The following is a 24,594-nucleotide window of genomic DNA, read 5'->3' as shown; positions in this document are numbered from 1 at the left end:
TTGTTGAATGAGTTGTGTGTGATGATGATGATGATATTACACCATGCATTGAGGCTTGAATTGGTCGAAGACACTATAAGAAAGGGTTATGCCCTAAGTCCATCTAGTGGCCTTGAAAGCCCTGACATACAAGGAACAAGGTAGTAGTCCAACTTGATACACACAAGAGTTGTCACAAATAGGAACAAGATGCTTGCACATACATGAAGCACATGCGGAAATCTCATCACGTTCTCACCCCAATCACCTCATTCCGTCTTTCTGCCCCCCCCCTCTTCCACAATCCCAACAATACTATAGTTCCAACCATGAAACAAAAAAACGTAATGTTGTATTACACTTCATCGAACACCTAAACCAGAAAGGAGAAAAAGAAAAAAACTCCTGAGTCCTGGGTTGTTATCTTTTCCAACCCCCCCCCCCCCCCCCAAAAAAAGGGCTACCAAGCAATTATAACGCCCTTTCCCTCACTCCCTCCCCCAATCCCCTTGATCCCATCAAGATTGAATATCGACAAGAAAGTAGTAGTAGTAATAGTAGTAGTAGTATAAGAAAAATAATCAGATAGCACCCTTTTTTTGGAAGGGGGGGAATATCATATCGTGTCTTAAATAAAAAACAACGGCCAAGAAATGGGTTATTTCGCTGTTCTTCTTCTTCTTTTTTTTTCACTTGCTCTCGCTCAGCGCCGCCATGCCGCCAGACAAGGCGTACCGGGCTCGTGCGTGTTGCTGTTGCCAGCGGGTGCGGGCGCCGTCGACGGCGGCGCCTTCTTTTGAGGCGACGACGGTGGTGTAGGTTAGGCCGAAGGCTGGGTGGGTTGTGTTAGCTATTGTGGAGAAGGGGGGGGGGAAGAAGGGGGGAGACTAACCCATGAAGGCGGCAAAGGCGGGGAGGTAGGACTTTGCTGCTGCAGGCATGGTTGTGGTATTGGTTTTGATGGTGTTGGTGTTGGATTAGGGTATGTATGTAGGATGTTTTTTGTGACGTTAAACTTTTGTCGGTCTAGTCTATGTGACTTTTGTCTTTCTTCTTGACTGGTGTTTGTGACTTTGGTAGATAGCGAGGTGTAATGTGTATCACTGTTGATGATGCAGATGATTGAATGTGACCTTGGTGGATAAAGTAACACAAAGCGAGAACACCAATATTCTTTATATTCATGAGAATAATTTGTCCATTACCTGTTGTATCTGCCTACATGGTTCTGCACTGCCGATTCCATCCATTGCTGACCCCATCTTTTGCGTTGCGTGATATCCAAGGCCCGGAATCAGGAAGCAGGAAAAGGATTTAGGCGCATCCCAGCGCGAGGGATAGGAATGGCAGGGGTGCAGGTCGTGAGACCTCGAAATGAAACGCACACTGTCATTGGCTGCTTGAGAGTATGTCGGGTGATATGTGACTATCATTATAGGACTGCAAAGGTACGGGTGGCGAGACATGGGACTGAGGAGGGTGCGTGTCGGGGGGCGCCGGCATGCGGGTGGGGTGACTTTGTTCGTCAAGGTCGTACGATCGTATGATAACCACGGGCTTGGGAATGCGGGTTATTGCCAACACGTCGGATATTCGCACATGAGAGTTGTTCGATATCCTTGACCTCAATTCCTGATATTCGACACAATTCTCTTTTCTTTCGGATGAATCGAGCGAGTGTTTGGTGGTTGGCCTACGCGGACGCGCAACCAATATCGCGTTGGCGCTCCCAGCGTGCAGCGACTTCCTTACTCGAGGACCGTCCAACAATATCAGCAACAACACGCGACATCAGACCATCCTCTCGTTGTTGATTTTCGCCTGTAAAATCTCGATGAGATGTGTAGTGCAGACTCGTAAACTATTCGCTGGCTCTTCATGGTTAGGCAAGTAAAGATTGTACCGGGAGCACCATTCCTCATCTAGGGCGGATTCGACTTCACCGACAAGATGCGCCTCGCTTCTGAACCTGCATTAACTTCGCTATTCTAGGGTACAGAACTTGATCATGTGCATTGTAAAAGATCCCAGAGTAAGTGTGATGTTCTGCGGACCTCACAGATATCCTTCATGGACGAACTATAACAGTGGTTTTGCGTTACACTGGTGCCGAGCGGACAGTTTGGATCGCTACCGTACCACGATGGCAGTTGGATATGAAAAGCTGTCTCTCAAAAAAGGTGACACTTTCACATCAAATCTATCACCGCCGTCATGACGACAACTTCAAACATCAGCGCAATGAGCGTGACAGCTTTCCCCAAGTGGACGAAGCCGCTGCCGCCCGCTCATTACTGGAACACCATGGAGATGGCGAATCATCTAAAGGAAAAGTCGTTGTATAGCGAGCTACATGCTGCATCTATAGGTGTAGGCATCCCAACTCCCACCGCAGTGAGTGTGGCAGTTACTCCACAAATGTCTCCTGAATCTACTGGGCCAGCTCATACACCCATAGTCACTCGGGGAACTTATGGTGATTGCGAGGCGCAGCCATCGGGTTATGGCCCCATTCCGAAATACGACAACATGCGGGGATTCTACTACTCGCCAGAGATACGCCATGCGGCGGACAACGCCCCGATTCCCCCCGGCTACATCAAAAGCTTTGTCTCCGCCAATGGATCGTTCGTCGGCAGCCATTACCTCGGTCACTACGAACTAAAGTCCTTTGATACACTCGAGTGTGCTAGGAGATGCAATGAATGGGGCAAGCTAGCTAATCCGCCTAGCGATGGCCCTAGCAGTAACGAGTCGAATACCCGAGATGCTAGCCCAATCGTTGCAACGTCGTATAGGGATCCGGATACCAGGGGCACGGAACCTGGCCACGACCAACTCTGCCAGGGTTTCAACACCTATTTCGAGCGGGCGCCTGCCATACGGCTTGGTCCGGAATGCCGGGAATCTACGAGCCGAACAGTCATAAAGTGCGCACTGTGGGGGGAACCTCTTCGTATCGAAGGCGCCAAGAATATTGGATACAGAGAATGGGACTTCGATGTGGTCATTGCGGGTTCCAACGGGTATAGTTCAGAGAAATACGCTGAGTTGAGCAACCTGGCCCCTGGGAAGAAGCTAGAGCCCGTGGTTCTTGCTGCACTTTTCGCACCTCAAGTATTTTTGGGATTCATGGCATTTTGAACGTAAGACCCAAAGGCACGAGAAATATGGGATTGAACGGGCTGCTTTGATCAGTTGCGCAGGTGTTCAGCTTGGGCTCTTATTCACAAGTCTCTGGGGATTAGACATGAACACGTTTTTTTCACTCAACACTTACGGTGATTCACGAATTATGATCATATGATTACAACCAGAAATTCATGATATTATGGCTATTTCAGCGTGATCTTGATTGCACTCGTTACTAAGAAAGGCGACATGTGTGTGTGTGTGTTGCATGCTACTGGACCTACTGTGCCAGTATCCTGGTTGTAAAGCATATGCCATTGATTCCCGTTGAACATGTTGTGCCTTACCACCTACACCATATCCCAACCATCTGCTTGCATTCAACTTTACACACTTATTCGAACATACTATTAACGCACAGACACGCATAGCAAACCCAGTCCCAAAAGCCAAAGCTGACTTATGCCAAAAAGTCCAAAAGTCCAACCAAAAGAACACCTTTCTCAAGAATTCTTTTGTCCCAAAACCCGCGAGGAAACAACCGGGAAAAAAAAAGCGCCTCCCCTCATCCAATTTCCACACATATACTACCTACCATGCAATCTCCCTTTACGATGCAATGTCACACCCACCCCTCTTCATGACCAAAAACTTCGTCTTGGTCGGATCCGCAAACTTCTCCTCCTCAGCCAGCACCACGAGCGCCTCCTCGGAATGCATAAACGTGATAAACTGCTGCAAATGCAACTCGTCGACAAACACCATTTCGCCCTTGCAATCCCAGTCGAAGACGTCGTCGGCGCTGTCGCTGCCAATCAGCACGCGCGATAGCCCTATCGGCAATTCTGACTCGTCGATGTGGTACAGTCGGTTCCAGGCTAGCGGGTGCACTTTTCCTGCTATTTGCTTGAGCAGAGGCGCGTAGTGGGTTTCGTTGTGCTTGTAGAATTCTGCTCGCGTGACTCCCTCCTTGCGCGTCGCTACTGTAACGAGCACAACAGGGAACTTGGTTGCTGATGTTGCGGCCATGTCTGGAAATACTAGATTTCGAGTTTCTTTCTTGGTTCTTTTCGTTGCTGGTGCTGGTTGTTGTTGTGGTTGTTGTTGCTCTTCTTCTTCTGGTGTTGTATTGTTTTCTTCGGTCCGAATGGGCGGTGACGATCCGAATTCCCGGGGCAGAGGTTCCAGCGGGTCAGGGATCAGATTCAACAACCGATGGTCTGGGTAGTGGGATTTGAAGGATTCGTTTCAACAGCTTCGGGGATTAACTGTCGATGTTGAAGAGGCGATTCACGAGTAGATAAGAACGGCTTTTCAGTCTTCCAGTGCGAAAAAAAAGAAGCTACGGAACGGACAATTGCCGCGTTGCGGCTGGATGGCTATGCCTCGGGCCATGATCAGGTCCTTGCTTTCTTCCAAACTTTAGTACTCCAGATCATCCATTCACACCCCCAGCTGGACTCGATGCCCCACGTCAAAACACGGCCTCCTGCATAAGTATGTCGCTGTAATCATAGTTTCTTGGCTTCATCGGAAAACCAAGTATTAATAATCTTGGTCTTGTGGTCGAAAGGGTTACCATGGGAAATTATGCCCCTATTGGGAGTTTGCCATAACGAACAAACATGGCTAGTATCTGTGTCACTACTCAGTATGCACAGTACGTAACAAAATTTACGCCTATTGCCACTGTTATCCTCTGAACGAGAAAGGACAGTACCCACCGCCTTCTCGGGACAGGCCCGTCACGTCCACAGACCCCACTGCCAACGCTGACCAAGACCAAGGCCAAGGACACGGAGAGCTATATGCTGGGTATCATTTGGTCAATTGCGACCTACATGCCTATCTACTAGTACAGATTACTGCTCGCTTCACTAAAGGCACGTTATAAGCGCAGGACAAAGCACGGATGTTTTCCCAAACCTAAGAGCTCCAAACGCCATTGTAGGCAAAGATTGAAAGTAGATCTTTGCGTCTTCTAGAAGGCGTACAAGCCCCTCATGGTCCAAATGGACTCATCAATCTGGCTGGGAGTCCATTCCGAACCAGTAATTTGACCAGCAATGCTCTCCCTCTTGTCACGGGGAAGAACTAGGAAGCGTTCAATCAGATCGCCATCAATGACACTTTTGACAGGTGCAAAGTAGCTACGGAAAGCGAGATGATCGCGCCCGGACAGTGGTTTGTCATCAGAGCGAAGTTGGAGCTCGAGCTGCTGGAACATCTTGTGTGAACGGCGTGAGGTAAAGGGGATGAGCGCACCAAGTGTGCCTTGGAGACCAGCCCAGAAAATGACACGTTCACCACCTGATAGCAAGACTGTCTTCTGTATTGACACCGGGATGTCATTGGTGAAGTAATGTGCGATCAGGTCAAGCCTATTAGGAGTACCGCCGAGATAGCTCTTGTCGACAAGCAGATCAGAGCCGTCTGGTGACTCGTCAGAAGACTCGGAAACCTTTTGTGGGCAGCGCACAAGCCAGATGTTGCCGAACTTGTCACCGCCCACGGTGGTATCATAGTCTAGCATCTCGGAGGCCGTGGTATGCCGAGCGACGGTGTCATCGACGAAAGGGATCAGGCGATTGGGGTGAACCTGGTCTTTATGCACGACGTACGTGACTGACTGTGCTTGGTCAGAAACGACCAATCGGCTACCCTGCGTCTTGAGACCCGTGATGCGCGTCGGTACACAGTTGGGTGCCTGAGCTTTGCGTAGGACTGACTTCATACCACAATCATAAAGACATAGGTGACGTCCGACACCAGCGAGCAACTTGCCCTTGAAAGCCAGTAATGCGAGAGGTGGATCGCTAACAGTGGTTTCGTGGAAGAACTCCAGCTCGCGGCCAGTTGGGTTGATCTTGTATATCTGGATCGAGGCAGACGAGAACTTGTATGGTTGGAAGCTCAGATCTTTTGCAGTACCAACAGCAAGGAACGCTTCATCATTACGGCTCTCAAAGAAAACTAGAGCGGCACTGACAAGGGATGTATTGCCATTGACTTCGATCGTGTGAGTGACCGTCTTCTCGGTGACAGGATCGACTACTTGGATGCAAGATGCCCAACTGCCCTGAGCCCTTGGATAACCAAAGTCTACTGCAGGGAATTCGTCGCTGTCAGTTGCACCATTGGATTGCTCAGTCTCCATTGAGCCATTGGTGCCATCCTCCTTCTTTCCACCGCTTTGCGCAATTAGCTGTTGTCTTCGATCAGCACTAATGGTGTTGTTGTCGCTCTGAATTACGTAGAACACGCCCTGGTCATGGTACCCGACCATCTTCCTAGGGGTGTACTTCAGTGGTATACTCTCATAAGTGGTATTGTCCGTCAAATCGTTGAACGTGAAAATTCTAGCGTAGTTAGCAACTATTCTCCAAGCTGACCAATATAACAATGCTGAGCGGGTGACTGCATTCAGTAGGAACAATTGGAACCAAAAGGTTTGAACCCTCATCGTGTTTAAGGTGTACAAGGTTTCATCATCGCAATCATGGAGGAAAAGAGGGGTTTTGCTTACCGTAACTCATTAGCGCTCACGCAGATGATTCCCTTGAACTGTGAGCCATCAAAGTTCCATGCAGACTTGAATGAGATGTAGTTCAGTGGCGTAAGCTGCAAGACTGCGGTGCGAGGATGAGTGTAGCCTAGCCATGGCCGCGAAGTCATGGCCAGAATGGCGGGCTCACCGGCAACAGTGACCTTTGCAAATTTGATAGGCTCAGGGCCAAGGAAACGTCTCCGGGTCTCACCAATATCACCAGTCATCTCATCCAGTACTGATCGAATGTACACGCCACTTCGCAGGCCAATGTGAAGGAATTGGCTGTACCCACGGGATGACTTGTCCGTCATAAGGTTGATGGTCAAATCGCTTGGGGGTGATGTAAGTGCTTGGACAGAGATGCTTCGCAAGATGTTGCCCTCCATATCAGGACTCAAATTGAAGATCCTGACCGTTTGGTCACTGCATCCAACAGCCAGGAAGAAGGCTCGTACGCTACCCTCTGGGACATCAGGCATCGCAAGGCAGCTGATGGTGCTGTCTAAGTTGATCTCTTCTTCAGCCATGGCAAGAGAACCATCAGAATCACACTCAAAGTACAGAATCTGACCAGAGCTGAGGCCGATTGCGACTTGGCGGTTGTTGGTTGCACAAGCTACAATGGTGCGGTGGGCGGGAGGCTGCCAATCAGTCAGGCTAGCGTGCGTCGCGCTCGCATCGTCATTGGGAAATTGGATCCCCTGAATGTGACGGATGCCCTTGGGGTGGATTTGGATGATGCAATCCTCGCCAAACTGCTGCACGCCAAGGGTGTTCGTATCTGGTAGGAAACCAGTGTTAGAGGCTTCCTCAACATCGTCGCCAATCTTCAAGACGAGTGTTCTGCTGTGGAGGCAAAGGACAATGAGTGTGTCCGTCTCGTCTTCGCTGGTCAGCTTCGTTGTCCATACATCGGAAGCGTTCTGTGGTAGAGGAGACTCGATGAGATCCAAGACCTCTAATGCATTCCTCGTGGTGCGGAAAGAACTTCGGCCACCTGTACCGTTGATTGTGTATATCTGAGGCGCATCTTCCAATGCAGGGTTGGCAACTTCCATATCCATAATCGGGTTAAGACTTTGCATAGCCTCTACCGCAGTGAGATTGACCAGAGTGCGAGGACGGAAGAACGGAGGTGCAAACGAGGCCTCCGGGTCAACGGGAAACTGACTGCTTTCAAAGACTGGGTCATCAGTCTCGTCGCCCAGGGACTCCAGTTCATACAAAATGCGGTCTCCAGACTCGCACGCAGCATAGACGAAACCCGCCCGGAGAATGCAAATACTTGTCGTTATAGGAATGGTATCAAAGTACTTGATCTTGATATTCTCGACCGTGCCATTGGGAGCATCAACGGTAAGCTTGAAGACGTCACCATCCTCTGTCTGTAGAAGATAGAAGAAGTCGCCGCCTTTTAGAGAGTATAGAGTACCAGAAACAATCATACGCTTCCGGTTGGGGTCTTCAGTAGCGCCCTCGCGGCGTGGAATTGCCAGGCGACGGACGCTTGACTTGTTGTTGAAGATGCGACGGTATGTGATGCTGTCCTCTCCGCAGCATAATACACCACTTGGTGCACTTGGGCCTCCGGGTACCCGGAAGAGAGTATTTGCTGTGCGATCGACAGGCTCTGACCACTTTCGTACAATGTGGTTTAGACCTAGATCTAGCTCGTAGTATACAAGCTCTTTCTTGATCTCCTCGTAAGCCTCGCCCGTGGGATCAGTCTCGGAATTCGAGTAATCTACTTCGAGCGTTGCAAACATGGGGTTATCGTAGCCAACGTCGAGACCGATAAGACAATAGACAAGTGTCTGGGGCTTGTGCGCCTCTAGTGGAGAGGAGATGGCAATGTCGGTCTGACCACTTCGGGTGAGGATGTAGACCAGCTTATTCTTCTCCGTCGAGGCAATCATGATAGCGCGCCCTTTCGGGTCGGCTGCCAGGTACTCGCCTGGCACGACACGTCGTATTCCAGACTTGCCGAATGTCTCGAAGTGAAGCGTCTTGAAGGTGTGCTCATCAGGAAGGTACTCGTATGTAACCAAACGTCCAGAGTCGGTGGTTATGACAATGTGGTCTTACAGAGTCAGCAAGGCTTCTTTCTTAGTAGGAAACGCAGTCCAGTCCACCGCGGGCTCAGGGAGCGGCGAGCTCGAAGGTGTCGTGTGCTTTGAAAATCACTATACTGCTTGTAGCGGGGAAGGGGGGCCGACATACCTTTGGTGCCGCCCGCAATCCTGAACTTGGCAATACGACGGATGATGCCAAATACATCTTGCGAGTAGAGCTCTTGGAAGCCCTTTTGCCGCCGCGAAACCTCGAGGATGGCCAGCCGGGAGCCGCTTGCAGTAAGGATCTGCTGCTTGCCATTTCCGAGGAAGTCACCAGAAATGGCATCCTGTGTCGCTGTGGGCTGCTTCACCGTTAAGGCGTACAGCGACATGGAAGAGAAGCTAGTCATGGTGGGCGACGGCGGGCGCTGGCCCCAGTAGTGCTGCCGTGTCTGTCGTTCAAGGATGCAGAAGCTGGCCTCGAACCAGGATGTTCAATACAAGATTCAGGCAGAGCTTGTCGAAGAGTGGGTGCGCGCCAGTTGAAACTGCGCGGCGGGAGAAAGCTGGCGCAGGCTGTCGAGCATCGTGAAATCTTTACGGTGAAGGAGGCCAAAGCTCCCCGGATCCAGTGTCGGCCCGACCCAGCCAATTGGTGGCATGGCCCCACTAAAATTCTATGTCGCAAAGTCAACGAGGCGCAACGGCGACGCGAGTGAACGACATTGTCCAGTACACATTGCTTGCCATACGAGACTGTCGACCCATTTTAAACCTCTTTCCCGACCCGAGTGAAGTTTTGCCTGCAAGAACTCACCGTCAGCCCGTCCACCGACCAACCTCGGCCCACTACTATGAAGCGCAAAGTTGGCGCTTTGGAGAAGCTCGAGTCTGACCATGCCGCGCTCAGATTCAAGCTGAAGAGGGATCCCCAATCTTATAGGGACGACTTTGAGCAACAGTACCAGCAGTATCGGACGCTGCTTGATTTGTTCCTTGCGGATCCTTCAACTACGGATGGAGGTCTGGTCGCACTGAAAGAGTATGTCTACCACATGGATGCTGCGTGGGGCAGAACGCTGACTTTGTTTCTCAAGTCTCATAGAATTTGTATCGCATACGGCGAATCTATACCCTGATCTGACCCTACCTGAATTCCCCCAGAGTCTCATAGATCTGTTGTCCACACACCATGAAGTTCTTGAGATGGATCTGCGCGACAAGGTCGTGGGTGCCATCTGCTTGCTTAAGAACAAGGAAGTGATTGACTCGGTCACCCTCCTCAATACGCTGTTTCCCATCCTCATCACAACAAATTCAAAGTCCCTTCGAACTTTGCTCTTCCAGAAAATAGTGTCAGATGTCCGATCGTCCAACGCGAAAGCCACGAATCACAAGGTCAACAAAGCGCTGCAGACAACTTTGTACAATCTTCTCGAAGCCGACACTACTTCACCGCGCGGTTTCCTGGCCGTCAAAATCACACGGGACTTATGGAAGCGTCAAATATGGACTGACGCAAGGACAGTTGAGGTTATGCGATTGGCTGCGTTGAGCGATAACGAGAAGACCATTGCGGGTGGAGTCAGGTTCTTCCTTGGTGGCGACCAGGAGAGAGAAGCAGCCGCTGAAGAGAGCGATGAAGATAATGAGGTGGACTTGGCCAAACTAAGGCACCAAGCTGGCATCAATAAAAAGACCAAGAAGAAGTCGCGTGAACTGAAGCAAGCAGCTGCCACCATGAAGAAGAAAGACAAAAAGAAGAATGCGCCACAGTGGGTACCCCAGTGCCATGATTGATTGTTCAATGCTAATTCTCTATAGCCCACTGAACTTTAGCGCTTTACATTTGCTTCACGACCCACAAGGCTTCGCGGAAACGCTCTTCTCAAAACATATTCAGAATTCCAAGAACAAGCTCGCTCTCGAGACGAAGCTTCTGGCCCTACAACTTGTAACCAGACTTGTCGGATTGCATCAACTCACAGTCCTGCCGTTGTATTCGTACTTCTTGAAGCACCTCACACCCCGACAAGCTTCAGTAACGACATACCTTGCGTGTTTAGCACAGGCAACTCATAGCTATGTCCCACCAGATGTTCTTGAGCCGCTGGTTCAAAAGATTGCAAATGAGTTTGTGTCGGAAGCATCAGCTTCTGAGGTCGCTGCCGCAGGATTGAATGCTATTCGTGAGATATGTGTACGCCAACCTCTGGCCATGACAGACACATTGCTACAAGACTTGGTTATGGTATGTGCTATCCTATCCTACTTGCCTCTACGCCGAAAGCTAACAGTAATAGTACCGTAAATCAAAGGACAAGGGCACAATGATGGCTGCTAAGGGTCTCCTCTCTCTTTACCGTGAAGTCGGTGCCGATCTTCTCAAGAAGCGTGACCGTGGTAAGGATGCGACAATGGGCATTCGTGCTGGTACAATTAAAGAGCGACGTTATGGTGAGGAAGCCATTGGCGAAATCGAAGGAATTGAGCTCCTTGAGAAGTGGAAGGAAGAAGAGCGTAGGAAGAAGTTGGAGGCTGCTGGACTGGATCCTGATGCAGACAATGGTGATGTCGACCTTGATGACGAGGACGACTGGAAGAAGTGGGAGGTGGAGAGCGATGGCGACAGCGACGATTCAGGAGGGTGGATCAACGTCGAAAGCGATGGTGAGGACATCCAAATCAGCGACTCCGAAGACGAGAAGGACGACAACAAAGAGCGACCAAGCAAAAAGGCGAAACTTGGCAGTGCAACACCCACACCCGGCCCATCAGCCGACAGTAAGGAAGCCTCCAAGAGCGAAGAGCCAGAAGCAAAGTCCATTTCCAAACTTCTCACCACGACCATCCTCACTCCCGCCGACCTAAAGCAACTCCAAGCCCTACGTGCCTCATCAACAATCACCTCATCTCTCGCCTCGCACAAGCGGGCCCAACTCCTCGCCGCGCGCCACGCCGACGAAGCCATTACGGCCGAAACGATTGAGCTGGCGGCGTCGCTGGGCAAGAAGAACACCAAGGAAGAGAAGATTGCAATGGCCAAGCAAGACCGCGAGACGAACCACATGTCGCAGGCAGGCAAGCGCAAGGAGAAGCGACATGCAGAGGGCAAGAGTACTACGAACCAGGACAAGGCGCGCAAGAAGAACTTTTTGATGACGCTGGGTAAGGCCAAGAGCAAGAACAAGAGGAGTTTGGGTGATGTTAAGAAGACGCTTTTGGGGCACGTGGAGAGGAAGAAGAGGGGTGGGAAGAGGGGAAATAAGGGAAATTAGGGTCGTGATGCGATCTTGTTGTTTGTGCAATTGATAGTATGTAGATATGAGAGAAGAAGAAAAAAGTTGGGAGGCATAATACCCTACACACATTTGGAGTAGACGTTGGATAGATGAGAAGAAACAAAGTTCATTGTTTCAATCATTGTGATTTCGTGGACTACACTACTGAACTTTTCACATGTCTCCTCCGTGTCTGATGTTCCCTAGAATTGAAAAGAAAAAGGTGAAGAAATGAAAAGTAATTACATCAGAACCTCGATACTACTTGAATGTTCACACCACCCTAACCCCAATTTTCGCGGGTCCAAAACGTGCTCGTGAGATGATGGAGGCAATGTTCGAAAAACCCCCCGAACATGTGCGCTGCTGTCGCGGACTCAAATAGTCCCAGACACAGTCCATCAGTCAAGATACAGCACGTTGAGAAGCGCTATGCAATGGACATCTACCACAGCACCACCCCCCAAACGGCACAGGCGTAGTAGTACCAAAGTCAGTGATCAAGAGCATCTGACAGGGCATAAGCTCCCGCACCAAACCAGACTAGTCGTCATCGACTTCGGAATCTTACTCGTAGTCAGTACTCCGCAGCCAGCGCTGTACGGCTTTCTTCTTTGTAAACTCACCACGGCCATCGCCACCGTCAGCGGAGTTTTCCTCGTCCGTAATCTCAATCTTGGCCTGCTTCTTCGGACGGCCGCGACCCTTTTTCGTCGCAGCAGCAGTAGCAGCAGCAGCAGTAGTAGCCTTCTTCTTGGCTGGCTTCTTGTCAGGCTCCGAGCTGTCGGGTTCGGACTTTGTGGTTTCCTCAGACGCCTCATCTGCAGGTTTGCGCTTCCTGGACTTGGGAGCTGCGGTAAGCTTTGGTGCTTCAGAGGTACTAGATGCAGCAGTAGCGTCGCCGTTAGACTGGCCGAGCAACTTGGCAAAGGATGGGTGGCTCTCCATTGCCTTTCTTTTGACGGGAGGCCCTGTGTTTGGGAGGTACCGAGTTAGCGCGTGCCAGGGAACGGGCGAGCGGGTGTGGATGCAAGTCACTTACACATTTTCTTGAGCGAGCCAGCTGTGTTCTTGGTGAGGGCGGCCATGGTCTCATAGTCGAACTATTAGTGGTGTTGTTAGCACACGTCCTTGCAGCAGATTGGATCGGCAGAAAGTAGCGTGCGCTCACCTTGTCAGGGCCGGTGGAGCTCAGGAACGCGGCGGCAATAAGCTTAGTCTCCTTGTCAGTGAAGCCTACGAGAAGCTCGTTGGCTTCTCCGCCGGAAGTGTCCTTCTTGGGTGGCATGATGTTGAGGTTGAAAGTAGTCAAGAGGTGCAATTTGCTGAGTGTAACGGAAGAGAGAAGAGAGGATAGCAAGCGAGTCACAACAATAAAAGCGAGCGTTTGCTGTGAGATAAACAAGCTGTGGTGAATTGAGAACTTAAACACTGGCTCAGGGAATTAAGTTTTGTGTGTGGTACCAGGTGAAGTCCGCTTCAGAGAGCAGTGATTCACCTATAACATCTCTGCTCTTTGGCTCGTAAACTTTGAAATTGTGTGATAATGAAGTCGAATTGTGCCAGCTTCACAGGTCACTGCTGGGGGGCAAGCTGTGGTGAATGGTCCGAAAGCGGTTAGATGGCGAATGGTCTGTGCTTTACATATTCAGATGCAGGACAGAAGGCGTAGTTAACTATGGCAGCTTTGAATGCGACGCCAACACTTGTCCTGAAACCCACATTCGCTCCCCTTTTCTGTCATGAGGCGCAAAATGACGTATGTGGTTTGTGTGTATATGTGCAAGATGCGTGTGCGGAGAAGTCCTTGATCACCCGACATGGTTTAGTGTACCGCGTTAAGAGAAGGGGACATGAAAGGGACAGGGAGATCTGCTAGTCCGCATGCTTCTGAGGCATAGGGTCCAAAGTCGCAGCAAGGGGACAGGCCGCCAAGAGGTTGAGCATGTACAGCATGTATGTATGTATGTGTGTACATAGTTTGTGTACTAGGTGTACATGTATCGGCAGTCCAGCCGGCTAACGGCGTGTGCCGAACGGGAGCAGGATAGGTAGAGGAGTACGCAGCTTCGGGGAAATGGACGGGCGGCTCGGAGTAGGCGAGGGCGAGGGCGATGGGCTGGAAGCGCGCGTGTATCCCCGCTCACCGACACGAGCGCGGCGACGGCGGAGCAGAGCAGGCTGGGTGGTGGTAGACTGGGGGATCAGAAGGCGAGGCCTGGATGGAACTTTGGGTGGGTGGGGGGGCGTGGGACCAATGCGCAGGCAGTGCTGTGCATAGCTGCGTCTACAGGGCGTCTGTCGGGGGGGGGAGGGGGCGCAGGCTGCAGAGACCCAGCCAGCATCTGCGGCCAGCGGGCCGCGCCAGGAACAGGCGCAATTAATTTTTGTCCCTCTCGCGTATGGGTGGGTGGATGAATGGATGGACGGATGCATCATGTACATACGTATGTACGTAGCTGTGTATCCACGACCCGACCCGACACGACACGACACGACACGCCTGACTGACAGGACTGCTCGCCGACTGGGCCGACCCGGCCCTCGACTTTCCCTTGACCACCTGCTGGTCCGCTTCGGCTTTGGCTTTGGCTTTGGCTCTGGCTCTGGCTCTGGCTCTGGCTCTGGCTGCAAGTCCCCTCACTCCATCTCTCCCTCTTCTGCTCTTTTACTCTTTTACCCCCCCTCCCTCTCCTTCTTTTGCCTCGACATCTTCCCTTCCTTTTTTCTTCTTCTATAAAATAATCACACATCCAGCTCGCAGCTTCCCTCGTTCCCTGCCTGCTGCCGTTGTTGCTGCCCCTCACCACCCCGCGTCCACAGTCTGCACAAGACTCACCACCAAACAAAACACGCGACTGGCCACCGGAGCCGCGCCCGTCTTCTCCATCGCCATGTCTCCCCATTCCACTCTCACCAGCACCTACCGCGCGCGGGCCTCATTGTCCTCCGCCGGTCCTCTGGCCTCATACCTGCTCAGTTTGATAGCCGCCAAGCAGACCAATCTCTGCCTCTCAGCCGATGTCGAGACCTCTGCAGAACTGCTGCAACTCGCCGAAGAAGTGGGCGACTCCATCTGCCTGCTCAAAACACATTGCGACATCGTCACCGACTGGTCCGACAGGACAGCCCAGGCCTTGAGAGAAATCGCCGCGCGCAAAACCTTCCTCATTTTCGAAGACCGCAAATTCGCTGATATTGGAGGTATGCTTGTCCACCACTCGTTTGTTCGCTACCCTGCCATCTAGACGGGCCGCTAACACCATACCAGAAACCGTACAGAAGCAGTACACTTCGGGACACCACCGCATCGCCCTGTGGGCCGAAATCACAAATGCGCACGTTCTGCCCGGTCCTGCCATCGTTACCGCACTCGAGAAAGCTGCCGAAACAACCATTGCCAAGTACAACACTTCTGTAAACACCGAAATCTCCGCTACACGGCAGGTAAACGAAGCAGGCGACGACGACGAAGATGACGACGAATTTGATCAAGACATGAAAAACCCCGACTTCACCATCGAGTCCCCAATCGAGATGGAGGGCGAAGAGAGAAGACTGAGCATCCGCGCTCCCGACAGGAAGCAGAGTGTAGTGAGCGTCACGACTTCCATATCCATGCGCACCGAAAGTATATCGCCCCGGCCCGAACCCAACGACAACGGAGAAGACGTCTTCAACCTCGATACTGCCACAGAGCTTATCCGCCTCGGCCCCCCGCCGTTTCTGCGTTCGCTCCTTTTGCTCGCTGAAATGAGCTCCGAGGGCCACCTCATGACGCCTGAATACCAGAAGACAACGGTTCAAATCGCCCGCAGTCATCGAGACTTTGTCATGGGCTTCATTGCCCAGCGCAGCTTGAACTCAGAGCCCGACGACAATTTCATCACCATGACTCCAGGTTGTCAACTGCCGCCCCCAGGTCAAGAGGGCAAGAAGCTAGGAGACGCCCTTGGTCAGCAGTACAACACACCTCACAAGTTGATTTATGACCAAGGATGCGATATCATTATCGTTGGGCGTGGTATTGTTCGAGCACAAGACCGCAAGTCAGAAGCAGAACGCTATAGGAAAGCTGCATGGTCAGCCTATGAGGAGCGAGTACGAAAAGTATAAGCACCTAGGTTTAAAAATACTTTGTTTTTTTTTCTTTTTTAGCGTGGGTGATGACCCTATGTAATACTATGTTGGCCATCTACCCGACGTATTGACTCCGTACGGCTTGTCCTGAAAGGCTTTTTGAAGCGCCAAATGCCTTTGAACACGACAAGTAAAAGCATAACACTACACTGAAGTGGCGGGACCCATTCTGTAGACAGAAACGACAAGTCTAGACGAACAGTATGTGCCACTACAAATACGACTGCAATATTGATCATGAATCATGTGCAATGTTCGATTTAATTCCCCACTACAAAGCTACCTACCTCCTTTCCCACAGTCAACCCCATCTTACCCCACCTCAACTGGCAATTTGGTACTGTCCTGGTTGTCAAACGTCCCAAGCAAAGCCTTCGCATTAACCAGCCCTGCATCGAATATACCTCTCCGCCATGCTCAAGTTCAAAGTTGGTCCGCCTAGCACATTGCGCGTATCTGGTAAGGCGAAGAACCATCCGTATAGTGCTTGCATGCCTGTGGGACCTTGACCCATCTGGTACCGATCGTGCGGCGCCCTAAAGATTTCGAGAATTAGCCTCAGACCTTTTACATACATGTGTGAAATATAGCCAAAGCCGATCACGGGAACTGGTTCAGTTTGACTCACCTTTTGGAACGAAAAAGAAGCCGTGGGCCCCTCCGTTTTTGTTCATGCAATCGTCTGCATTTCCGCAACCCTTATTGTCAAGGGGAGCTGTTCCATACGTCTCACCTAGGACTTTGTTGTCGACTGATACCTCGAAGATCTCGCATCTTAAATTCCTATCAGTCACTATCAAGACAGCGTCTTCCGGAATGTCAATTGTGTCGGTCGCGAGTTCACCGTTGTCGAGCGAATTAGGCTTATGGTAACCCTCAATAGCTTTCCAGTCGTTGATGATTCTTCCTAAGCATGGTTTTGACGCGAACTTGTACGGTTCAGGATCAGCCCGGGGAGGTGGAGGTGGAGGTGGCATCGGGTCGGCTGGCATCGGAGGTGGAGTTGTGTTTCCTGGGGGTGAAGGCCTGGGCTGGTTAAACGTCATTCCGTCACGGCAGGTGCAACCACACATTTCCGAAGCCGGATTGCCGCATGTAAGAATGGGCGCTTGTCCTACGAGCTGGTATTAGTATCATTGCAACTTGGACAGCATTGTGGAAACGTACCATTCTGGCACGTTATAGGCATATCTGAGCCCAATTGCGCACTTGCAATGCCGCCGAAGAGAAGAGTCGTGACTGTAGAGAAACGCATGATGTTGGTTCTGTGGAGGAGAAGGAAGTGATGTTCAAAAGCTGAAGTGGTTCAAGGCTGATGTTGATGGTACTATTTTGAACACAGAAATCCGTCGACTTATATACCTTTTTTTTCTCTCACAAATCCCCGCTCTCCCAAAGTAACTACTCAAAAAAAGTAAAGTGTTGAGAAGACTGGCACTTTGGTCGCTGTCACCCAGCACAGATACTATACATGCAGTAGTCGTGCAGCCAAAAACAAATCGACGCTATTGCCAATGACTACACTTACCCAGCGTAAAGCACCTAGAGTAAAGCATCGTGATCTGACCAGAAGTGCAAATTGCATGAGAACTTTTGACGTATATCATAAAAAGACACACACACTCTCTCTCTCATCTTATTCAACTAGCCACAATCAGCATACCAATCCACGTTGCTCGACACAGCCGTTTGCTTTTCACAGAACCAAGTACTCCAATCCATCTAGTCGTAGGTACTACGCATACGCTGAGATCATCACGACAACCCTACCGAGAATACCATTAGCGGTAAAGTCTACACTAGGCGCACTGCGCGTTACGTAGAGCCAAAAAAATCGTCATCACGAAACCAAGATAGGTTCAAAATGGACTCAATCTCACAATACCTGATTCGTTTTTTTTACCAACTATGCTGTCATAATAGAGAATACTATGTCAGGATTGAGCTATTTTATTTTTAGGGGATCTCTTTACTTTACTTTTTTACTATAGTATGGAGGGTTGATGGTAAGATCAACTATATACGCACATTTTCCCTTTTTGGACTATAGTCGTTCACCTATTCGTTTTGTGCTGTTGGTTCTTAGTAGCGATATTACTATAGGTACTACTAATTACTCCACCTACTTACACGAAGGTCGTGTGCTAGGAGTGTATTATATATATCTCGTGGAATATCGCGGTAGAATAAGTTGTGTGTGTTCTAAAATATTCAATGTAGGTTATGTTAGCTGGAGAATAAATAGGACACGGGAAATTGATATCACATTACTCTGAATGAAACGCTTAGAAGAAGGAATGTCCTTAGGCTAAAGAGGCTACAGTCACGTGCAGAATATATACAGTGCTTATCGATTGGGCCTTCCCTTCAATGCAGCCTCGCTGGTATCTGTGCTACGTAACACAAGGATAAACCCCCCCACCTAACCAGTTTGGCCTAGTGTCAGCCTGTCAGTATATGTGCATTATAAGGACAACGCATGCTGCAGAAGCTTTCGCATTATCTCAGCCTTCCCGAAACGCGCCCTTACCCCGCTGGATATCCTTCACTCGTGCCACACGCATCAACATTTGCGCAAACACGTTTCGTACTGTGAGAACACCGCTTCCATCCATAGATATGTATCACTATTCAAAGCTTGGATCTGAGGGTGAGGGTTTCCGACTCTTGAGGCTACTGAAAGGGAGTGGTCCTGAAATCGAATGCGACCTCTTCCTACAGTCACTGCAAAGTGTACACCTCCCATACGAAGCTCTTTCCTACGCATGGGGCAGCAACGAGCTTGTCGAGTGTATCAAACTTGATGAAAAGTCATTTTGGATAACTGATAACCTACATGCGGCATTGCAAAACCTGCGGTTACGCGACAGGAATCGTATTCTGTGGATCGACGCGATTTGTATAAACCAAGAAGACAAAGTGGAACAGAGTCACCAAGTTCAGCAGATGGGGCAAATATATGAAAAGGCTGAGAAACTTCTCATCTGGTTGGGCAAGGCGACGCCGCAAATGATCGCCTTGATGGAAAGACTCAACCAATTTCGAAACGCCGATCCTGATTATCACTACAAGCTAGAAACGTTCCAAGACTGGAATTGGACGGATCATTCTATCGCAATCAAGCAAATTCTGAACCGAGAATGGTTCACAAGGGTCTGGATCCTACAAGAGGCAGCCAAAGCCAGCAGAGCCGATGTTTGTTGTGGCGCTGGATCTATTCCAACAGAAATCCTTGTCCTTGCACTCTCCTTTGTAAAGCAAGAGTTTCCACCGCACTGCCGACCTATATTAGACATAATGGCAAAGTCATTCCGGTCAAAGTCCTGGTGGGCACAAACACGCGACTTACGCACCCTTCTGCGCAAGTTTCATGGGAGCAAAGCAACCGATGAGCGCGACAAGATATATGCCCTGCTTGGTATGTCTTTGGATCCTCTAGACACAAAGAGTATTACCATAGACTACCAAAGGCCGACTTCCCAGGTTATTCAAGAGGTTATTAAATATTTGCTTCAATCGATGCAAAAAAATCAATCAACCCCATTCACTATGGACAATGTCCTCGATATCATGTGTTCTTTTACGACATTGAACGTTGCCTGTTTTCTACCAGAACAACAAATTACTTCAAAGACAATCTACTCGGGTCTTCCATCAGGATACAAGACGACTAAGTCATATCAAACCGAGGTCAAGTTTCCAGCCATAGCATGTGTCAACGATCCAACACTGCTCTTATTTGAGAAAAAGCCAACAGAAAGCCTTGAAAACCAGAACACATGCTATAGTCAGATAGTCAGGCTGATGCTAGATCAGCAGTCTACCAGAGTTCTGCAAGAATATGATAGAGGACTGTATGTCCTTTCGTGGGGGAATACGGGGCATCATGTTAAAGTGGTTGTCATACGTGACAAACTACAGGCCATACTGAAGGCTGCAGCGAGCGGATGTGACCAAGTTGTCAGACTGTTGCTGCGCATGAGACTAGGAATTGAAAGCGAGGAAGACTGTGAGGCGCTCGTGCTACATGATACTGTAAGAGAAAGTAGGAAAGAACTATTACAATTCATGCTTGATGCAGGCGCAGACATCAATGCCCAAGGTGGACCCTATGGGAATGCACTTCAAGCTGCTACTCATACTAGTAAAGTAGAAATAGTGAAGGTACTGCTTGATGCAGGCGCAGACGTCAATGCCCAGGGTGGGCACTATGGGAATGCCCTTCAAGCTGCTAGACACCGTCGAACGAGTATGTATCGAGATGATGAAATGGGGATAATAGTGAAGATGCTACTCAACGCAGGCGCAGAGGACACCGACCAAGATGGAGAACAGGGTTGCAGCTAAGTATTGACTGGTCAGTCAAGAATGAGCCACATCTTCCTTTTATTGCACTGTATTGGAGTGGGTGTTCTCACTCACAAAGACCAAGGTTATGGTAGGTAATTGTTTCTTCTCTGCAGCGGGGAGTTTTGTTGTTTTACGCTCTCAGTCGTCTCTAGACTGTCTTTTCCCTTGGTATTTTTCTATAAATCGATATTATGCAATTTCATTCATTGCTGCTCTCCAGATCCGATATCGTCTGAAACCTCAAAGTCGTCGTTATCGTCGTCACTTTCCGAGAAAACCAAATCTCCGCTAGTATCGAGGATGAGAGGAAAGCGGTTGCCCGGCAGCTCCGCGCGCTGCTGACATTACTCAAGGGTCAGAGATGCTCCTTATTGATCGTCCGAACTTGCTGTGTCATCAACGGTACGTGGCCTTCGTTGCCAGTAGTGAAGCCCTCGGACTCTGCTCTTGTATGAAGAATGTACAGTTTAATGTTATTTCAACACACAGTCAGCGCAGCGTCCATGGCGAAACAGCAATTGAGTATTATTGAATGAACAAATGAAAGTAAAAGCAGGCTCCCACTTGAGAATACTTGTTTACCAATAGTTCAAAGAAGCGGCAGAATAAGCACAAGGCCCGGATACCATCTTATCTGTTCCTACCGAGTTGTCATGACTCGCGCGAACTTCCGTCCCATCGCACCGGAACAACCGAAACGATCCACCGATCCCAAGTCAATGGTTACTCGAATACCTGTAAACACGATCCCGATGTTCTATTCGCGGTTACATTGCCCTGAATCAATTGACTCCGTGGCTATGACGACCTGTACCTACCGCCCATACCCGAGACTCGGGTCAACTACGAGATGCCAAGAGTCGGCCAGGCTGGGCACCGTCACTGAGTGGACAACACCCATGCCGACCTTCCTGTTTGCGACAAACAGTTCTATTAGGATGGGCAGTTGGAGCGAGACGGTTGAGGTCTTATCGAGCCACGGTAGACGTATAAAATGGACGTTGGTAAGCTCTAGCATGGCAATCGCAGCCTCAGCCAGCTCTACGCGAAAATGCAGCTTCTCTCGGCAATTGCGACCACGGCGGCTCTCGTCGGCAGCTCACACGCGCTCAATTTCACCGGCGATGTTGTGAACGGCGTTCCTGTTATCCAGGGCCTCAACCTGGCAGACGTGCCACCGCAGACAGTCTCCAAATACTATATGCGCGCGGGCGAGCTCAATGGCGGACACCCGGTTTACATTCCCATCATGGTTGCGCGCGGAACAGAGGAGAGTCTGCACACGGGCAAGAAGCTATCGCTTTCAGGTACCATTCATGGTGATGAGCTGAACCCCGTTCGTGTGGTTCAGCGCGTCTTCGAGCAGCTTCAGGACCAGGTTGCAACACTCAATGGCACTGGTATGATGTTCTGGTCGTCATCTTAAAGTCTGAGGCTAATCTGGATCTAGTCATTGGTATCCCAACCGTCAACCCAATGGGAATCTACATGAGACAGCGCAACTACTACACTGCTGCCGGAAGCGGATCTCTCATCAATGTGAACCGCATTTTCCCTGGCATTGCACCTGCGGAAGGAGGCAGCGGACCGAACATCCTTGCCTACAACATCTGGAACCAGATCTGGGCCAACACGAGCAACGTCGATGTTGGCATTGATCTCCGTACGTTCTTCACACCTACAATGTTATCCAGAATTTCTAGCTAACAAGCTTTCACAAGACACTCCCAGCACGGGCGCAGACACCTCTCTATGGTGCTATGCGGACTTCCGCCTTCCTTACGTCGAGCGCCTCGCCAAGCTCCTCCAGCCCGACACGCTGAAGATCGATGTCGGCGAGCCCGGCTCCATCGAGACTACTTTTGTCGACTACGGAATCCCCTCTCTCACCGTAGAAATGGGCCAAGCCAGAGTCTGGAATAGCACCCTCATCAACCGCGTTGTCGACTACGTAAACCGCGTCTTGGTTGATTTGAAAATCACGCCTTCCAACACGACTGTCGAGCCCGATCTAAGCAAGACATATGTCATTACCACATTCCATGACACATACACGCAGTACGGTGGTTTCGTAGAGACACTTGTTAGCGTTGATGAGCCCGTTTCAAAGGGCCAGCCCATTGCCAATGTTCTCAATGCTTTTGGCGATATCCTGGAGGCGGTGGTTGCGCCGGAAGATGGACGCATGTTTTCGATTCCCAGAGATCCTAGTGTAGAGCCCGGTGCGAGTGTGGGCGAGATTGCGTATAACAGCACCGACCCGGCTTGTGCGGATGGATGCATTCTGTCTGGCCCTCAGCGAAGGCGATGATTTAGTGATATATTGTAATATCTAATTATAATCGCTAGTGCGGATACGAAAGAAATGTACTTATTGCTGACACGAAGAAATAAAGTCTTCTCCTGGTTGTTGTTATAGATTTTAGCTATGAGGTGTTCTTGACATCGTATGTCTTTTGCGCATGCTTAAATAGTTTCCCGAATGGAGTAATTTTTTCATGTCGCCACATATAATCACTTTGTTTTCTGGGCGTCGACTGATTTGGTTTTATTGGATAAATCGCCATACGTATCCGTGTCGAGTAAGGAACTGATCAGTCTAAATGGACTGCATTGGCTGACTCCCCATACCCTACAGAGACAGAGGGAAATGAATTCCATCCCTTCGTGCCGTTGTTCCTGAAATTCCATGACACCGATCATTCATCCCTGCAGCTTCCCCAAAGCACTAATGTCCATCATCATCCTCCGCCGCAAACTTCACAACCAAATATACCATTATGCCCATCGCCAAACAAAGCGCCGTCCCACCCATGAGCAGCAAAACGAACTTGACCTTCTCGATCTTCTTGGTATTCTTGGCCCTCTCACCTTGCTGCAAGACACGGTTCAAGTGCTCCTGCCCACCCATCTCAATGTCTGTTGTATGAAAAGTGCGAGGTTCGCGATTTCCAGCGCGAGCTGCATGCGCAGACGGTGGTGATAGGCTGAATACACGACTGATGAGTGAAGGGCGAGGCGGGGTACGGAGGGGTAGCTCGGTTGGGAAGATGGAGGAAACGAGAGTTGGAGAGCTGCACAAGGACGTTGGGTTTGGCTCTTGGTTGATGAAATGGCCGGGTGTTGAGGGTGTGTGCAGGGGAGGAGCCAGGCGTGGAGTGTTGCTCGCGATATTCACGTCCGACAGGGTCATGTCGTCGTTAGAGGTAGTGACCAGCGTGGGTGGTGCAGGCACAGATGTGTTGTTTGCGGGGGCACTGTTGGTAGTATTGTCATTCGCCATGTCGTCTTTTGCTCCAATTTCAACTGTAGCGAACTTCCGAGTTGAAGACATCGTAGTAGTTGAATGTGAGTTGGTAGCTTTCAAATAGTGAAGATTGAGAGGTGTTAAAGTAGCTTTATAGATAGCGTTGACGTAATTGGGAAGGTGAGACCCGTTTGTCGGAGTGAATGGAGCGTCACAAGTTCCATGTCTACCAATGGAAATTCCTTTCATCTACTGGTTCATTGCTACATTAGGAATATATGTACTACCAGAATATACTTGGGGATCCTCGCCGGGAATACTCTATGACAGATATGGTGTAACCGTTCAGGTGCTCCTGCCAGACTCAGCATGTGCCCGCCAGATGAGCTTATGGATCAACAGCAGCGATACTCTAGACTTAATCGGGCACAGTCACTAAAACAGACATGTCGGTCACTTGCTAGGACAATCTCAAAGGTCCAGCAACAAGCATCTTTCCCTCGCAGCACACCACTGGCTACAAACTCATGTTCCAACAACTGAGATCCTCTCCAACCAATCGAGAACCCAGTCCAAAAGTAAACAAGAGGACCAGCGGAGTTTGGCAATTTATACCTCTTGGGGTATGCCTCAATGAAGATGCATATCAAAGCGAATGACAAGATCCTGTTGCCATACCGTCTGAGGTACCTGCTTGACATTGACTAACTGAGCTTTCGTGCACACTAGCCCCTGAACCAGTTGGAGCGTACCAAGGTGGTGGAAAAGGCAATATTCATTACCGCCACTTTTGAATGCAGATCTCATACGCGCTTATCATGACGAACCGCGCTTATCCCTCAAAGATATTGCATGACAAGA

General features: G+C 50.0%; 12 protein-coding genes across 12 annotated transcripts; 6 read left to right on the top strand and 6 right to left on the bottom strand.

Annotated features, from left to right (window-relative positions):
• Positions 1-668: 668 nt before the first annotated feature.
• COCMIDRAFT_84454 (uncharacterized protein) lies at positions 669-920 on the bottom strand (the record flags this gene model as incomplete). The annotated part of the gene is made up of 2 exons (XM_007685817.1): positions 669-811; positions 872-920. The coding sequence occupies 2 exons, from the start codon at positions 918-920 to the stop codon at positions 669-671; spliced, it is 192 nt and encodes a 63-aa protein (XP_007684007.1).
• A 1,369-nt stretch (positions 921-2,289) lies between these two features.
• On the top strand, positions 2,290-3,123 carry COCMIDRAFT_84457 (uncharacterized protein; the record flags this gene model as incomplete). Its single annotated transcript, XM_007685816.1, has 1 exon — positions 2,290-3,123. The coding sequence occupies one exon, from the start codon at positions 2,290-2,292 to the stop codon at positions 3,121-3,123; it is 834 nt and encodes a 277-aa protein (XP_007684006.1).
• Positions 3,124-3,720: 597 nt separating this feature from the next.
• Positions 3,721-4,140, bottom strand: COCMIDRAFT_1720 (uncharacterized protein; the record flags this gene model as incomplete). The annotated part of the gene is made up of 1 exon (XM_007685748.1): positions 3,721-4,140. The coding sequence occupies one exon, from the start codon at positions 4,138-4,140 to the stop codon at positions 3,721-3,723; it is 420 nt and encodes a 139-aa protein (XP_007683938.1).
• A 952-nt stretch (positions 4,141-5,092) lies between these two features.
• Positions 5,093-9,107, bottom strand: COCMIDRAFT_84373 (uncharacterized protein; the record flags this gene model as incomplete). The annotated part of the gene is made up of 3 exons (XM_007685815.1): positions 5,093-6,470; positions 6,638-8,741; positions 8,882-9,107. The coding sequence occupies 3 exons, from the start codon at positions 9,105-9,107 to the stop codon at positions 5,093-5,095; spliced, it is 3,708 nt and encodes a 1,235-aa protein (XP_007684005.1).
• A 462-nt stretch (positions 9,108-9,569) lies between these two features.
• Positions 9,570-11,993, top strand: COCMIDRAFT_84380 (uncharacterized protein; the record flags this gene model as incomplete). Its single annotated transcript, XM_007685814.1, has 4 exons — positions 9,570-9,757; positions 9,813-10,490; positions 10,540-10,966; positions 11,019-11,993. 4 exons carry the CDS (start codon positions 9,570-9,572, stop codon positions 11,991-11,993), a joined length of 2,268 nt encoding a protein of 755 aa, XP_007684004.1.
• Positions 11,994-12,563: 570 nt separating this feature from the next.
• COCMIDRAFT_84431 (uncharacterized protein) lies at positions 12,564-13,284 on the bottom strand (the record flags this gene model as incomplete). Its single annotated transcript, XM_007685813.1, has 3 exons — positions 12,564-12,967; positions 13,039-13,099; positions 13,168-13,284. 3 exons carry the CDS (start codon positions 13,282-13,284, stop codon positions 12,564-12,566), a joined length of 582 nt encoding a protein of 193 aa, XP_007684003.1.
• A 1,606-nt stretch (positions 13,285-14,890) lies between these two features.
• On the top strand, positions 14,891-16,112 carry COCMIDRAFT_22843 (uncharacterized protein; the record flags this gene model as incomplete). The annotated part of the gene is made up of 2 exons (XM_007685768.1): positions 14,891-15,200; positions 15,268-16,112. 2 exons carry the CDS (start codon positions 14,891-14,893, stop codon positions 16,110-16,112), a joined length of 1,155 nt encoding a protein of 384 aa, XP_007683958.1.
• Positions 16,113-16,448: 336 nt separating this feature from the next.
• On the bottom strand, positions 16,449-17,391 carry COCMIDRAFT_22842 (uncharacterized protein; the record flags this gene model as incomplete). The annotated part of the gene is made up of 4 exons (XM_007685767.1): positions 16,449-16,476; positions 16,541-16,700; positions 16,765-17,250; positions 17,304-17,391. 4 exons carry the CDS (start codon positions 17,389-17,391, stop codon positions 16,449-16,451), a joined length of 762 nt encoding a protein of 253 aa, XP_007683957.1.
• A 1,364-nt stretch (positions 17,392-18,755) lies between these two features.
• On the top strand, positions 18,756-19,649 carry COCMIDRAFT_63830 (uncharacterized protein; the record flags this gene model as incomplete). The annotated part of the gene is made up of 1 exon (XM_007685812.1): positions 18,756-19,649. A coding segment is annotated over one exon (894 nt), but the record flags the coding sequence as incomplete, so codon positions are not given.
• Positions 19,650-20,096: 447 nt separating this feature from the next.
• COCMIDRAFT_64937 (uncharacterized protein) lies at positions 20,097-20,474 on the top strand (the record flags this gene model as incomplete). The annotated part of the gene is made up of 1 exon (XM_007685811.1): positions 20,097-20,474. A coding segment is annotated over one exon (378 nt), but the record flags the coding sequence as incomplete, so codon positions are not given.
• Positions 20,475-21,537: 1,063 nt separating this feature from the next.
• Positions 21,538-22,797, top strand: COCMIDRAFT_84586 (uncharacterized protein; the record flags this gene model as incomplete). Its single annotated transcript, XM_007685810.1, has 3 exons — positions 21,538-21,886; positions 21,937-22,149; positions 22,208-22,797. The coding sequence occupies 3 exons, from the start codon at positions 21,538-21,540 to the stop codon at positions 22,795-22,797; spliced, it is 1,152 nt and encodes a 383-aa protein (XP_007684000.1).
• Positions 22,798-23,214: 417 nt separating this feature from the next.
• COCMIDRAFT_22839 (uncharacterized protein) lies at positions 23,215-23,820 on the bottom strand (the record flags this gene model as incomplete). The annotated part of the gene is made up of 1 exon (XM_007685766.1): positions 23,215-23,820. The coding sequence occupies one exon, from the start codon at positions 23,818-23,820 to the stop codon at positions 23,215-23,217; it is 606 nt and encodes a 201-aa protein (XP_007683956.1).
• Between the last annotated feature and the right edge of the window lie 774 nt (positions 23,821-24,594).

This window comes from Bipolaris oryzae (assembly GCF_000523455.1).
Source record: "Bipolaris oryzae ATCC 44560 unplaced genomic scaffold scaffold_13, whole genome shotgun sequence".
NCBI classification, from domain to species: domain Eukaryota; kingdom Fungi; phylum Ascomycota; class Dothideomycetes; order Pleosporales; family Pleosporaceae; genus Bipolaris; species Bipolaris oryzae.
Note: the sequence above shows the minus strand (reverse complement) of the source record. Positions and strands in the feature narration are given on the sequence as shown.